Source organism: Cetorhinus maximus, chromosome 6 (assembly GCF_964194155.1).
Source record: "Cetorhinus maximus chromosome 6, sCetMax3.hap1.1, whole genome shotgun sequence".
In the NCBI taxonomy this organism is placed as follows: Eukaryota; Metazoa; Chordata; class Chondrichthyes; order Lamniformes; family Cetorhinidae; genus Cetorhinus; species Cetorhinus maximus.
The window spans coordinates 96,552,130-96,568,238 of NC_135884.1; the positions used below are offsets into that span (position 1 = coordinate 96,552,130).

The following is a 16,109-nucleotide window of genomic DNA, read 5'->3' on the forward strand; positions in this document are numbered from 1 at the left end:
TGGGCAATAAATGCTGATCTTGCCAGCAATGCAACCATCCCATGAATGAATAAAACAAAAATTACTTGTCATTCATCATAAATCTTTACCCTTGGAAATGTAGGGGATGTCTGAGGGTTTTTTCTTGTCAGTTGCCCCCTCCTTATGCTGAAGAGCCAAGTGTCCTCATGGTGCCTCCCCACTAATTTTGTGCCGTTGGGGGAATAATTTCAGACTAGGCCTCACCACAGTTGAGTATTGGCATTCTGAGTATTCTCAGTGAGCATCTTACTTGTTCTTGGTGTTAGGTCTGTTTTTCCATGTTGATAGAAACCCAATAAATACATTCTTCTCTGATGGCTGCATTTACTGATGACTCATTGAGCAAATCCATTCTGAATAAATTGCACTCCATTTAGGATTGTGAAATATCCTTTCTCTGAGGCAAGTTGTATACTGAAAATTAATAAAGGAATCAAGTTTGTGAGAGACATATGAGAACAAGAGACATAAGAGAAACAAAGTAGTGGTGAACATTACTTTCAGAACAGGAGGAAGGTATATAGTGTGGTTGCCTAGGGGTCAGTATTTGGACGACTGTTTTTCTTGATCTGTATTAATGACCTGGACTTGCTGCGCAGGACACAATTTCAGATTTTGCAAATGACACAACCTGGAAGTATTGTGAACTCCGAGGAGGATAGCGATAGACTTCCAGATGATATGGACAGACTGGTGGAATGTGGCAGATGAAATTTAATAGGAGAATTTTGGTAGAACGAATGAGGAGAGGCAATATAAGCTAAAGGGTGCAATTCTAAAGGAGGTGCAGGAACAAAGGGACCTGCAGGTATACCTGTATGTACACAAATCATTGAGGGTGGCAGGGCAGGTTGAGAAAGTGGTTAATAAGGCATATGGGCTTTATAAATAGAGGCATAGAATACAAAAACAAGGAGGTTATGATGAACCTGTATAAAACATTGGCTCAGCCTCAGTTGAAGTATTGTGCCCAATTCTGGGCAACACAGTATAGGAAGGATGTGAAGGCGTTGTAAAGGGTGCAGAAAAGCTTTACAAGAATGGTTCTGGGGATGTGAGACTCTAGTTATGAAGATATATTGACAAAGCTGATGCTGTTCTCATCATTCTTATATTTATTCGTTCACGGGACCTGGGTGTTGCTGGCTAGGCCAGCATTAATTGCCTATCCCTAATTGACCTTGAGAAGGTGGTGGTGGGCTGCCGCCTTAAATCACTACAGTCCCTGTGGTGTAGGTACACCCACAGTGCTGTTAGGAAGGAAGTTCCAGGATTTTGACCCAACAACAGTGAAGGAATAGCAATATAGCTCGAAGTCAGGATGGTGCGTGGCTTGGAAGAGAACTTGCAGGTGGTGGTGCTGCCCTTGTCCTCCTAAGTGGTAAAGGCCATTGGTTTGGAAGGTGCTGTTGAAGGAGCCTTGGTGAGTTGCTGCAGTGCATCTTGTATGCATTGCTGCTTTGATGGTGGAGGGAGTGAATGTTTAAGGTGGTGGATGGGGTGTCAATCAAGTTGGCTGCTTTGTCCTGGATCGTGTTGAGTTTCTGGAGTTGTGTTGGAACTGCGCTCATTCAGGCAAGTGGAGAGTATTCCATCACACTCCTGACTTCTGCCTTGTAGATGGTGAACAGGCTTTGGGCAGTCGGGAGGGAGTTACTCTCCCCAGAATTCCCAGCCTCTGACCTGCTCGGGTAGCCCCAGTATATATGACAGGTTCCAGTTCTCTTTCTGGTCAGTAGTAACCACAGGATGTTGGCAGTGGGGGATTCAGAGATGGTAATGTCACTGAATGTTATGGGGAAATAGCTAGATTTTCTCTTGCTGTAGATGGTCATTGTCTAGCACTTATGTGGCATGAATGTTACTTGCCACTAATCAGCCCAAGCCTGAATGTAGTCCAGGTCTTGCTGCATATAGACACGGACTGCTTCAGTATCTAAGGAATTGCAAATGGTGCTCAACATTGTGCAATTATCAGTGAACATCCCTACTTCTGACCTTATGATGGAGGAAAAGTCATTAATGAAGTATCTGAAGATGGTTTGGCCCAGGACAGTACCCTGAGGAACTCATGCAGCAATGCCTTCAGACTGAGATGATTGACCTCCTAGGTTTGGCTCCAATCAGTGGAGAGTTTTCCCCCGCTGATTCCTATTGACTTCAGTTCTGCTAGAGTTCCTTGATGCCACACTCGGTCAAATGCTACCTTGATGTTAAGGACAGTCACTCTCACCTAACTTCTTGAGTTCCACTCTTTGGAGAAGAGAAGTTTGAGAGGATATTTGATAGAGGTGTTCAAAATCCTGAGAGGTCTGTAAAGAGTGGAGAAAGAGAGAGAAACTGTCCTTATTGGTGGAAGGGTTGAGAACCTGAGTTCTCAAACAATGTTCCAAAGAAGAGTCATATTGGACCTGAAACGTTAACTTTGCTTCTCTCTCCACAGATGCTGCCAGACCTGCTGAGTTTTTCCAGCACTTTCTGTTTTTATTTGAGAACTAGAGGACACTGATTTAAGGTGATTGGCAAAAGAAACATCTGCAGCATGAAAAGCTATTTTATGTAGCGAATGGTTAGAGAATGCACTGCCTGAGGGTTTGACGCAGGTACATTCAAATGTGGCTTTTAAAATGGAATAGGATAAATATCTGAAGAGAAATTTACAGGGCCACGGGAAAAGGCAGGGAAGTGGGATCAGCTGGGTAGCTCTTATAGAGTTGCATGGAGAGGGCCATTATATGATTCAATAATTCAAAGAGCTTTACACTGAAATCAGTTATCCACTAAAGGAGGCTTCTCCTTTAATAGGTGATGCCTTCCTTAATACATGCAACGTAATTATTGTTTGTCTTTCCATTTACCCAGATTCGATGCATGTTAAATATCTGGGGAGTTATTTTGTATTTGCGATTGTCATGGATTACTGCACAAGCTGGAATAGGTAAGGGTACATTTGTGAACTTCAAAATATGTAATATTTCGGTGTTCATTATAAAGCAGTTAACTGTATGAAAATTTGAATTTACTGTACCAATGAAGAAAAAGATTAAAACAATACAACTTGGTGAGCAGTATTTTAGTACGTAAAAAAATTAAAGAGAAGAAATCTGGAGTAGGTACTGTGATGTGAGCACTACTGAGTATAATTCACTTTGTACACAAAACATTGTAAAAAGAATGTCCTCCTGGAAAGTCAGTGGGTAAATAAATTGGGTGGTGCACCACTGAGCTAGTAATGGTCCCTGCTCTTTGAGTTAGCTAACTTTAGCCTCAGTGACCTTGCACTTAGGAGGGAAAAATCAGTTACGATCCCCTCTACTGATTATAATTTAGAAACTGCACAGATAAAATATGCATATGTTTGGAGAAGGCAGGGCAGGACTGAGCTCAGCTGTCATGTCCCTGCATACACTGGTTTTAAATGGTGTTTGCAATGACAAAAATGGATGTAGTTATTTTTACCAACTTTGAGGCTATCTCACTATAGCTATGTTATTGTGTATTTAGCTCCAAGTATAAGACATGTGCTAAAAATGCAATAGTGGTGCAAGTGGAAAATGTAATTTAGATAAGATTTAAAGGGACAATTAGGAGGTGTATGATAATCAGTTGATAAAAGCCTGAATCCATTAGCAACTTTTGCCAGGGCTGTAAGGAAAGTTAAGAAGTGACTGGAGAAAATGAGGAGAAAAGAAAAAGTGCAGACAAGTGACATAGCCCTCAAACAGCGAGTCAAGTGCTACAGAATTAGCGCTAGTGCTGCATGAGGCTGTAGCTTAGGAGGGTTATTCTCTGTGCCACTCCATGGCATCCTTCTCATGGATTGATATTGCAGCACTCTTTCAAGGAATTGGAACCTAGTTTCAGGTTGCTGTGCTGCATGGCAGCTGCATTTGGTTCTCTGATGACTTGGGCATGTAGAGACGATGCTGGGTTTGTAAGGACCTGCCCTATGTTAAGATGGCATGGATGTGGTTAATCAGGGTATGTTGGTTGTTGGCCACTCTACCGCAGCAGCTTTTTGACAGGCGAGGTTGAATTATCCATGCCTAACAAAGCCATTGTATTTTTGTCGGAGCTCCTTCACCTCAAAAGCTCCACCCTCTTCGAGGAGAGGCCCATCGTTACCTACTCTGGCCAACTAGAGATGGACAATAAATGCATCTTGTCAGGACCGTTCACATGCTGAGAACAAGCTTTTTAAAAAAAAGACAGAGCAAAAGTTGGGAGAGACAGGGTCATGGCCATCTCCAAGACAACCCATGTCATTATATTGTAGACAAGGGGGTTAACGTCAGTTGTTTTGTCAAAAACGATCTCCTAGCTACTTCTCACATCCTGCTTCCATGCTGTGCCCAAAACAGCAAGAAGCTGATCGCTGAATCAGCAACCTTCATCTATTTCAGTTGTTATATCGGCTGCTGGGGCCCCTGTTTGATTCACATTCCCTATTTAATTTACAGCATTGATTGCTATTTAAGTCAACTGAACTGCATGTAAATAGCTCTGCATTGCCACAATTTATGATGTTAATTTTCCTGCATCCTACACAGCTTTTCCTAAATTATTTCCTAAATTAGCTGTTTAGTTTGAATGAATAATCTCATCTTGCATTGGATCGAAAGGATTTTTTTTCCTCCTTGTTCTGTCGTTGGGTTAAAATTCGTGTGGCCTCATCACAGCTTCTTTTTTGAAGATTGACGAGAATTTTTATTTTCTTATTGACATCGGTAGAAATCCATGGACATAAGTATTTCTTGTAAGATAGAAACCTTACATAGAATTTACAGCACAGAAACAGGCCATTCTGCCCAACTGGTCTGTGCTGAGACTCCTACCATCTTACTTCATTTTACCCAATCAGCCTCTTCCGCGGCTGTGACTCAATAAGGGATAATAACTTGCGTATAAAGCAAGAGCTTAATATATTAGCCTTGGCACAAAATAAAGATATTGTTTTGTACCCAAAATTTTGTAGTGTGGAGTGATCTCTCTTACAATAGTTCATATTTCTCACACACACAATTGGGGAATCAGTCAAAGCATGCACTGAGCATTTATGGGCCTGATGACCTTTTCTCATTCTAGATACATAGTCACATAAACATTGAAGTACGAAGTACTGAGTATTTCCCAGTGGTGGTGAAAACACTAATAATTTTGGTTTTGTTCACTTCCGTTACAGCATTAACATGGTTAATCATCATCATGTCCGTAATTGTAACCAGCATTACAGGTCTATCCGTATCAGCAATATCTACAAATGGCAAAGTCAAATCAGGTATTCTTTGGTTCTTGCTTCCTCACACTACTTACTATTGTTTCATTCACCTGAACCTTGCATTGTCTATGCCTGTTCTTTCGAACTTGAAGTTAACATAGGCCAGCAAGGAAAGGAGTTGATGGGTGAGTAAGATTTATTGCGGGATAGGGTATGGACAGAAGAGTTTTGATTAAGCTGAAGTTTATGCAAGATGTATGATGGGAGACCATTTTAATAGTTAAAGGCATGGATGAGTGTATCACTGGCAGTTGTGTCAAGTCATGTCTCAGTTGATAGCACTCTCAGCTCTGAGCCTCAAGGTTCTGGGTTAAGTCCCACTTCAGGCTTGAGCACAAAACTCAAGCCTGACACTCCAGTGCAGTACTGAGGGAGTACTGCACTGTCAGAGGTGCTGTCTTTGGATGAGAAATTGAACAGAGGCCACATCTGCCTGTTGATGTGGATGTTAAAGATCCTATGGCACTATTTTGAAAAAGAGCAGAGGAGTTCTCCCCCACTGTTCCTGGTCAATATTTATCCCTCAATCAACATCACAAAATCAGATTAGCTGATCATGACCATGTTGCTGTTTATGGGAGTTTGCAGTGCACAACTTGGCTGCTGCATTTCCTACATTTTAGCAGTGACTACACTTCAAAAGCATTTCATTGGCTATAAAGCACTTTGAAACATCTGATGGTCATGAAAATTGCTGTAAGACATAGAAACAGAAGTAGGTCATTTGACCCATTGAGTCTGCTCCACCATTCAATGAGATCATGGCTGAACTGATAAACCTCTACTCCACTTTCCTGCCTTTTCCCCCATAACCCTTGATTCCCTTACTGATTAAAAATCTGTCTTATCTCAGCCTTGAATATACTTAACAGCCCAGCCTCTACAGCCCTCTGCGGTAAAGAATTCCACAGATTCACTACCCTCTGAGAGAAGAAATTTCTCCTCATCTCTGTTTTAAGTGGGTGCCCCCTTACTCTGAGATTATGCCCTCTGGTCCTAGACTTTGCCACCAGGGGAAACAACCTCTCAGCATCTACCCTGTCAAGCCCCCTAAGAATCTTATATGTTTCAATAAGGTCGCCTCTCATTATTTTAAACTCCAATGAGTACAGGCCCAGGCCCAGGCCCGGCCTCCTCAACCTCTCCTCATAAGAAAATCCCTCCCTCCCCGGGATCAATCTAGTGAACCTTCTCAAGACTGCCTCCAATGCCAGTATATCTTTCCTTAGATAATTTCCTTAGATATTCGCAGTATTCTAGGTGTGGTCTAACTAATGCCTTGTATAGTTTCAGCAAGACTTCCCTATTTTTATACTCCATTCCCTTTGAAATGAAGGCCAACATTCCATTTTCCTTACCTATTACCTGCAGAACTTGTATGCTAGCTTTTTGGGATTCATGCATGAGGACCCTCAAATCCCCCTGTGCTGCAGCTTTCTTCAGTCATTCCCCATTTAAATAATATTCAGCTCCTCTTCTTCCTGCCAAAGTGCATAACCTCACATTTTCCTACATTATATTCCATCTGCCATGTTTTTCCCACTCACTTAGCCTGTCCATATTCCTCTGCAGACTCTTTATGTCATCCTCACCACTTGCCTTCCCACCTATTTTTGTGTCATCCACAAACTTGGCGATAGTACATTCACTTCCCTCATCCAAGTCATTAATATATGTTGTAAATAATTGTGGCCCCAGCACTGATCCCTGCGGCACTCCACTAGTTACAGGTTGCCATCTTGAAAATACTCCTCATATCCCAACTCTCTGTCTTCTATTAGTTAGCCAATCCTCTATCCATGCTAATATACTACCCCCAACTCCATGGGCTCTTATCTTATTAAGTAGCCTTATGTGTGGTACCTTATCGAACGCCTTTTGGAAATCCAAATATATTACATCTACTGGTTCCCCTTTATCTATCCTGCTTGTTACCTCCTCAAAGAATTCTAATAAATTTGTCAGGCATGATTTCCCCTTCATGACTCTGACTCTGCTTGATTAGATTATGCATTTCTAAATGCTCTGCTATTACATCCTTTATAATAGACTCCAACATTTTCCCAATGACAGATGTTAAGCTAACTGGCCTATTGTTACCTGTTTTTTGTCTCCCTCCCTTTTTGAATAAGAGTATTACATTGGCAGTTTTCCAATCCTCTGGGACTTTTCCAGCATCTAAGGATTCTTGGAAGATTCCTACCAGTGCATCCACTATCTCTGCAGCTATTTCCTTTATTCTAGGATGCAACCCATCAGATCCAGGTGACTTATCGGCCTTTAGCCACATTAGTTTCCCTAGTACTTTTTCTCTAGTGATAGTTATTGTATTTATTTCCTCTCCACCTTTTGCCCCATGATTATTTAGTATTTTTGGTATGCTCTTAGCATCTTCTATCGTGAAGACTGATGCAAAGTATTTATTCAACTCCTCTGCCATTTCCTGGTTCCCCATTATTGTTTCCCCAACCTCATTCTCTAAGGGCATAACTAAATGCTTTATAAATGCAGTTCTTTATTTTTTTTCCAGCTGGTCTGTCATAGATGCAGAGGCGGATTGCAGAGGTGGAAATAGGGGATCTTTGTGATGGAGGGGATATAGAGTTAGAAACTCAACTTGGGTTGAATAGGATGCAGAAGTTGTAAATAATCTAGTTCAGCCAAAGATAGTGGCTGGGAGGGTGTGCAGTTATTGGCAAAAGTTCAAAGTTTCTGGGGAAGGCCCAAGATAATGGCTTATGTCTTCCAAATGTTTAATTGAGGGAAATTGGAGTTCATCCAAGATTAGATGTTGGACAAGTAGCATAACACTGAGGCAATGGTGGAGACTTGGCAGTTAGTGAGAGGTAGAATTGGATGTCATCACTGTACATATAGAAACAGATTCCATGTCTACCATGAGACTGAAGACAAGGGATGGAGGAGACAATTCTGTAAGTAATATTTCAAGAGCTGGGAAATAAGCTATTGCTGGAGATGCCCTGTTGTGATCGGAAAAGTGAGAGTGGATTGAAGGGAAAGCAGTCCAAAAACTGGATGGTGGAGGAGTGGCGTTGGCAGAGGATAGGGGCAGGCCTATCATTCAACCCTTGAGCCTGTTCTGCCATTCAATGAGATCATTGCTGATCTATATCTTAACCCCATCTACCATCCTTTATTCTGCGACCTTTTTCACCCTTGCCAAACAGTAGTGTATCAATCTCAGTTTTGAAATTTTCAATTGCCCCTGGTGCCTCAACAGCGCTTTAGGAGAGAATTTTCAGATTTCCACTGCCTGAAGAGGTACTATCTGACATCACTCTTAAATGGCCTGACTCCAATTTTATCTTTATATCCCTTGCTACTGGACTATCCCACCAGAGAAAATAAGTTCTCTTTATCTAACTCCTCAAAACTCTTAAATAATCTTAATCACCTAAATTAGATCATCCCTTATTTTATTTTCAGTGAATGCAAGCCTAGTCAATGAAACCTGTCCTCATAATTTAACCCTTTTATCCAGGGTGCTATAGTTGACCATGTCAAAGGCTACAGAGAAGTTGAGAAGAATGAGATGGGATAAGATACCAAAGTAACACTCTGTGAATGACATTTTTGACTTTGGTTAGGGGCAGTTTTGTGCTGTGGTTAGGATGGAAACCTGATTGGAGGGACTAAAACAAGGAGTTACAGGACAAATGGGCACAGATTTGGGAAGTAACAATACTTCCAAGGATTTTGAAGAGGAAAGATAAGTTGGTGATGGGTCCTTTGTCTGTTTGCAAAGACAAAGGGGTTGAGGGTAGTTTTATTGAGACATCGGGGCAGCAGTGATAGTTGTGAAGTGAGTTGGGCAATACCCGACGAGGGAATTATTTACAATGTCAGCTAGCATGGGTTGGTGAAGGGGAGAGGGCTGGGGTGGTGGCATGAAGAGAAATAGATAGTCAGCAAAGGGTGGGTCTCAAAGACGAGATGAGCTTGGAGAGAGTATTGGGTGGGGCAGTGAGCCTAGAAAGCCAAGCGTTCAGAGCAGTAGTGGTTTGGGGGAGTGGGGGAGGTGGGGTGGTGGGTGGCGGGCGAGCAGATGGAGATGGTGGCGATTAGATCTGGCTTCACTAGAACATGTTTTATAAAAGGTCCAAACAACCCATCCTGTCTTACATAAATATGAGGCGTAACCAGCTTTTTCTTGTTCCAATTGCATTTGGCAAGATTTCTCTGTTTTTTGAACTGAAATGTAAGAAAGGAACACATTGTAGACAGGGCCAGCAGAAGTGAAACAAATTGCAGCTCCTGGTTAAATTAAACACAAGACTCGGTGTAACTAGTCCAAATCACAAACCGAGGGCATTTGCTAACATTTCCCCAAGACTAAATCAGTAATTGTAGGGAATCTATTTTTTGAATCAGGTCCCGTTGAAGAGTCCTTTGTTTTTGTACTGTACATTTTCACGGCCTGTGCTTACAGTAAACTGGCTTTCATTCCTGTGTTGCTGTTCAGGTGGTACATATTTCCTCATCTCTCGGAGCCTTGGACCGGAGCTTGGAGGTTCCATTGGTCTCATCTTTGCTTTTGCAAATGCGGTTGCAGTTTCTATGCATACTGTTGGCTTTGCTGAGACCGTGAGAGACCTGCTCATTGTAAGTTAGATTCATTTCAAATTATTGTCACAGTATCTTTTTGCAAGAGCCGTGAATACCAATCAATGCCTTGTTAAGGTTCATTCTCAAGAATGCTCGAGCACAGTGTGACACAGATTGATAGGATGCTGGTCAGCATTCATGATTTCCATGTCAGGTTCCAAATTTTCCACCATAGGCAGTTCCTCAGTGAAGTCCTGGCACTCCCTCAAAGGTGAGGAGTAAGGAATATCATTGGACCAAACACACCATTAAAATTACACATCTTATTTCTTAAGAGTCCTTTTGTTGGTATTGGATGCTGGGATAGCCCTGCCTCATAGCCTTTCTTTGCTTTCTTTTGCCAGAAAACAACAGGAGGAGATGGAATGATGGTAAATTTCATCTTTGTCAACATTTCAGAGCTATCTGGGTTATGAATGAAACCCTTGAGACACATTGAGCAGAAAGGCTGTCAGAGGTCACAGGTCAAGGGCAGATCAGCTGCAAGCAGTCTTGAGGTTCTGTCATGAGTGCACCGGTATTAACTTGATAACCTGCAACATTCCAGCACATTCCTTAATTTGCAAAGATTATCCAGAATTAAAGGGCTGGTGGCAACAAGAATAACAAACCTCTGTATACTCAACAACAAAGTGAGATGCATGCAGAATCCTTGACTATGAATGAATGAAAAATCTAATAAATGAGTTAATCTTTTATTATGAACTATATTAAAATCTAATTCACAAAATAATGAAGTAGCTGCCTTATCTGTTTAATTTAAATTGATTTATTGTCAATTTATTTTTTTATCAATTGCTAGATAAGTCATAAAATGCTGACTAGTTTGGAAATTCTTCATTATCTGGTGCCAGCAATTATCCAAAAATCATATAAAATAATGTGTGCTTCAGACAAGCCCCAATGATTAGCTTAACGACCAGTTTTCTGAACCTGTCAGTACTAGCCTTTGCATAACAGCAGTTTTCAGAGTGAGATGACAAACGTTGACAATAAGCATGATGAGTGTGATTTTTAACTGGTCTGTTTCTGCATTATTTTTCTAATAGAATTCATTGTTAGAATCACAAACATTCAATGACTTTGTCAGTACAACATCATATGTGAATATGTTATGATCTGTTTGTGATTGGCCTATTTACCCCACAGGACGAAACCAATCTGAATTTGGCCAGTTGTGTTACACATGATCAATGTTGAGCTTAACCTGTTGCAAAAAGCATTTTACAGGACTATGCTATTCCTGGGTGAGGGGACCCTGATGCCTCTGCTGTTAGCAGCCCCAAGAATAGCTTTTCTGATGAGGAAGAGAGTTTTTTTTTATTCATTCACAGGATGTGGGCTTCGATGGCTGGGCCAGCATTTATTGTCCATTCCTAATTGCCCTTACGAAGGTGATGGTGAGTTACCTTCTTGAACTGCTGCAGCCCATGTGGTGTAGGTTAACCCACAATGCTGTTAGGAAGGGAGTTCCAGGATTTTGACCCAGCAACAGTGAAGGAACGGCGATATATTTCCAAGTCAGGATGGTGAGTGACTTGGAGGGGAACTTTCAAGGGGCGGTGTTCCCATCTATCTGCTGCCCTTGTCCTTCTAAATGGTAGTGGTCTTGGGTTTAGAGGGTGCTGTCGAAGAAGCCTTGGTGAATTCCTGCAGTGCATCTTGTAGATGGTGTCCACTGCTGCTACTGTGCATGTATGTATAATGACAATATGTTCATTGGAGCTGTGTAGTTCCAGTAGCCTTCAAGACCCGAATGCATATTCTCATTTTTGTTGTGATTTAATGTGACTTCATGCAGAACTCCTGTTAATCTAAGTACATTAACATTTCCACAGGAGTACAATGCAACAATTGTGGATCCCACAAATGATATCCGGATTATTGGAGTCATAACAGTAACCGTGCTACTTGGGATTTCACTAGCTGGAATGGAATGGGAAGCAAAGGTAAAGACACAGAAGCTGTAAAATTACATAAAATTTGAGCCTTTGTATTCAATTCAAGAAGTGTTGTAGATCCACCTTAATTTTACTTTAATTTTGCAGACTCTGGTAGTATTTACCACTAATTTGTACTTGATTTTTAATATACTCTTTTCCCTATTATGCCACCCACTCCCATGCACCATACCGTACCCCCCATGTTTTGGGTGGTAAGCAAATGTTCCCCCTATCTTTGCAGCTTCCTAGCTGGCTGTGATGAGGTAGGTGAAAGACCTCTGTTGTGACTGATCCATTTCAAATTTTCTTCCCTCCCCACAAAAAAATTCTTGAGCAATGCTTGACAATTTCCCTGGCAGAATTCAGGAACCTTACTTTTGTGGGATCACAGTTGCAAACCCATGTCCAACAACAGTAATAGTATGGTCCTTGGAGCCAGCAACCAGTGCAAAGTGCCAAAACACTAAGATGACCAATGTTGGTTTAAATTATAATTGCTATCAAGTACTACTTGTGTAAATGTCCTCCCATTGAAAGCTTAGAGACCATGGACATTGCCAGTTTGATGCTAGAAATACATGGAGTATTACTTCTGAATTTTAGGGATAACAGCATTAGTTTTACAGGTATAGGTGAGCAATAGGAATGTGATAGAAACATCTCACAGAATCAGAGAGATATCTTCCCTTTCATCCATGTGCATCTCTACCCTTTGTAAACTTAGTTCGACTTGAATCCAAAAGTTGTTGCTGATCTGGTGGGTAGGACAGAAGGGATTCTTGAGCTTCTGGGGATAGAACAAAGGCTAAAATAAGGTTTAAACTAAGGCTACTGGACTAAACTCAGCAGGGTTATTACTCTTGACATAACACAATATGCATTTATAAGGTGCATTTAATGTTTAAAACATTCCAAGGTGCTTCACACAGGAGAAGAGTAGGGAGGTGATAGTCAAAGTTGCAGGTTTTGAGAAGGTTTCTCACATTGTGGTTGAGGAACAAAGTCTGAGTATTTAGGGAAAGAATTCTACAGAGTAGATCCAAGATGTTAGAATGTTTGAAGGCCTCGAAAGCTGTGGTGGGACACCATAAACATGGTTATTCATTGAACCTTATTTTCAGATTCTGTTCTTTTTTTTCTCAAATAAGATTCAATACAAGAAAATAAAAATATTTTTGTAACTCTGTACATCTCATTGTTCTTGTCAGAGCTGCTAGATGCAGTCTGTGTTGAAGCAATAGATTTCACCTAGGGAGGGAAAGGAAGTGTAAATTTAGCATTGTTTGATTCCTCTACGTAATTGACTCTCCATCCCATCGTATCAGTGGTGTTGTAAAGACCCAATGGATCCACTTAGTGGTTAGCAGTTTGCATGGGAAATAACAGAAATAAACAGGAGCAGAAAGAAACAATGCTGTGATTTTCCATTCTGCTGCAAAGAATACCCTTTTCTCTTTTTCTTTTTGACAGGCACAGGTTGGCTTCTTCTTTGTGATCATGATTTCCTTTGCAAACTACATCGTGGGCACCATTATCCCAGCTTCAAAAGAAAAACAGGCCAAAGGCTTCTTTAGTTATAGAGGTGTGTACTTATGTTTCTCACCTTATTTTCCAGCTACATTTTCTTAATGCCAAACCACTTTTAATTATTTCCTCTAAATAAAAATGGTCAATTTATTGAGGAGCCTTGTGGCACAGTGGAGAACAGACTTCCTCTCCTCCCCATTGTTCAGCAGATTTAGTGTTCAATGTGGAAGGTTTTAACTGACCTTCATGCCCTGGATTAGGGAATGGGAAAATCAGAGCTGTTTCCTGTTCCTAACTGCTGTCAAATGACCTCTGCTGGAAAATGGGAACGCATGGCTATTGAGTGAGGACCGGTTTGAGTTTGATTCCTCAGGGATGAATACTCTGGCAATGTCACTATCTAAGCTCAAATTTCAGGACTTGCCAGTCGGGCAGCCTGAATCCATGAAACTTTACTTCAACATGAGTAGGTGCCTTTGAGAGAGGAGAGGCATGGTGAGGGGTTAACAGTATAACTTTTTAAGGTTTTAATTTAAATCTTCTATTCTTACACTAGAACCCTTTGATGAATTTGACTGAAATCAGATACGATATTAAACACAATTCTCTCTATTCACTCCTCATGTGGAAGAGAAAACAAGAGGCACCGCAGAATAAAGTAGTGTTGACCAATATAAGAAACATTGATGCTTGTTAAAATGTTTTTCTATCAAGATGCATTAAATGAATAGTCTGCTATGCATTGTTGTCACATTAGTAACTTCAAGCTATAGCAACCGAGTTTGCTTAGATTGTTTTACAATTGATTGCAGCACCTATAGCATGGTCATGTATTTGTTGGATGCAGGTGTGTGGTGAATGGTTTAGTTCATACAATGGTGCCCAACCCCACTGTTCACTCTGGTGCTGATTTTGCTTTACAGCTGATATATTTGCCCAAAACCTTTTGCCTAACTGGCGAGGTGATGATGCATCGTTCTTTGGCATGTTTTCCATTTTCTTTCCCTCAGCAACTGGCATCCTGGCAGGTGCAAACATCTCTGGTGACTTGAAGGTAATTCAAACACTGAATGAATACATAAATCCATGAGTATCTTTTCTTTTCATTTCAATGCTGTGAAGTCAGTGCAGATATAAATCAAGGAACTCCCACTTGCACTTGTAGCAATGCCTTCACCTACATTCCCAACTATAGGAAAATATATTTAGTAGGAGATGATAATGTTAAATGATTCCTGAATGAAGGAGCGTATTTCAGGCTTTTGTGTTTTAAAAGGAGCTCTAATAATTTTAATTAACAAATGTTCCCAAGTATTATGAAGAAAGATAACGGTGCATTTTAATGGGTTTTTTTTCTTGTTATTTGTTTTTTGGTTAAACTTCTGGGTCAGAAGCGGCATGGACCAGGTATTTGTGTAGAATCTTCCCCCTGCATCATGTAACAAGACAACACGATTAGGTCCTGTCATATACTTGATAATGTAATTTGTTAATATTACTGGAGAGCAAATGAGGGATTTATAAAGCTGTCGATCAACTTATTTCCAAGTTTATTTGTTTCACTTTATCAAGTGATGAATGCTAATGTGGAAAATGAAATTCTCTTGTCCCTCTATGCCAGTATTAAAAACTCCATCAATTAGTTTTGAATTTGGGGCAATGCTTAAAATTGGATGGGTGTAAAATGGTCGCCTGACCCAATCAAAATTGGGGGTGTAAAATATGTCTTCATTGAATGAACAAACTTTTTTGGGAGAGTAACACTAAAGGGGATAAAAGGTTTGGGAAGTCAAAGTTGGAGATGAGGTTCATTGGAAGCATGAGAGAATCAATCTTTTACGTTGGATTTTCAAGCCAGTTAGACCTAGTCTTACCGTAGCTCCTCAAACTAGAAACCAAGTCCAAGTCTAACTCTAATTGTAATGGGAAAATTATGCCTTTGTTCTGAAATTTTCATCTGGCCTAGGACTGACTATCTCAATCAAAATATTTACTCCATTTTGGAAATATAAGAAATTGATGTAAAGCTCATGAAGCCTGTTCTTGCCTGACTCAATAAACACAGCCAGGGTGGGTGACTTTAACTTTTAGAACGTAGAGCCTAAAAGAAGCTTAGGAGTTGGTAAAAGTAGTTTGGCCAAAGGAGCATGTTCCTTTTTGGTTAATATCAACCTCCTCATCTCACCTTTTTAAGACATCGCTTGCTCTTCCTCCAGAAGCATGTTTAGTTGTTTCTTCAGTTGGCCTTTTTGTGGTAGGTCCACAAGTCCATTTTTCAGCTCCATAAAACTAAGTCAGAAACTAGTATCCTCCAGCTACTGTGAAAGATGGAATCTGTGCTCCTAGTATTGCTGTCTTTAGATGGTTAGGGAAATCACTCTAACTTGTATATGACTTTATGATCAACATCAGAATTGAATACCAGGAAGATATATGATTTACATTCTGAATTCATTTTGCTTAAATGTACACGAAAAATTAATTAGGTCAAAAGAACAAATAATGGGTTTACTCCCTCAGCTGTGGCTGCAGTGTGCACCATATACAAGATGCATTCCAGCAATGCCTCTTCGACAGCACCTCCCAAACCTGTGACCTCTACCAGGAAGGGCAAGGGCATCAGATGCAAGGGAGCATCATTCCAAGTTTCCCTCCAAGTTACACACTAACCTGACTTGGAAATATATCTCCATTCTTTCACTGCTGCTAGTTAA

The 16,109-nt window shown here is 40.7% G+C and overlaps 1 protein-coding gene across 1 annotated transcript in view; it reads left to right on the plus strand.

The window, feature by feature from the left end:
* slc12a3 (solute carrier family 12 member 3) overlaps window positions 1–16,109 on the plus strand; it is a 55,901-nt gene that overhangs the window by 5,878 nt on the left and 33,914 nt on the right. The window contains exons 3-8 of the mRNA XM_078542956.1: window positions 2,884–2,959; window positions 5,204–5,299; window positions 9,783–9,922; window positions 11,764–11,874; window positions 13,339–13,450; window positions 14,319–14,449. Of these exons, the coding sequence (XP_078399082.1) occupies window positions 2,884–2,959; window positions 5,204–5,299; window positions 9,783–9,922; window positions 11,764–11,874; window positions 13,339–13,450; window positions 14,319–14,449 (666 nt within the window). The remainder of the gene's footprint in view (window positions 1–2,883; window positions 2,960–5,203; window positions 5,300–9,782; window positions 9,923–11,763; window positions 11,875–13,338; window positions 13,451–14,318; window positions 14,450–16,109) is intronic.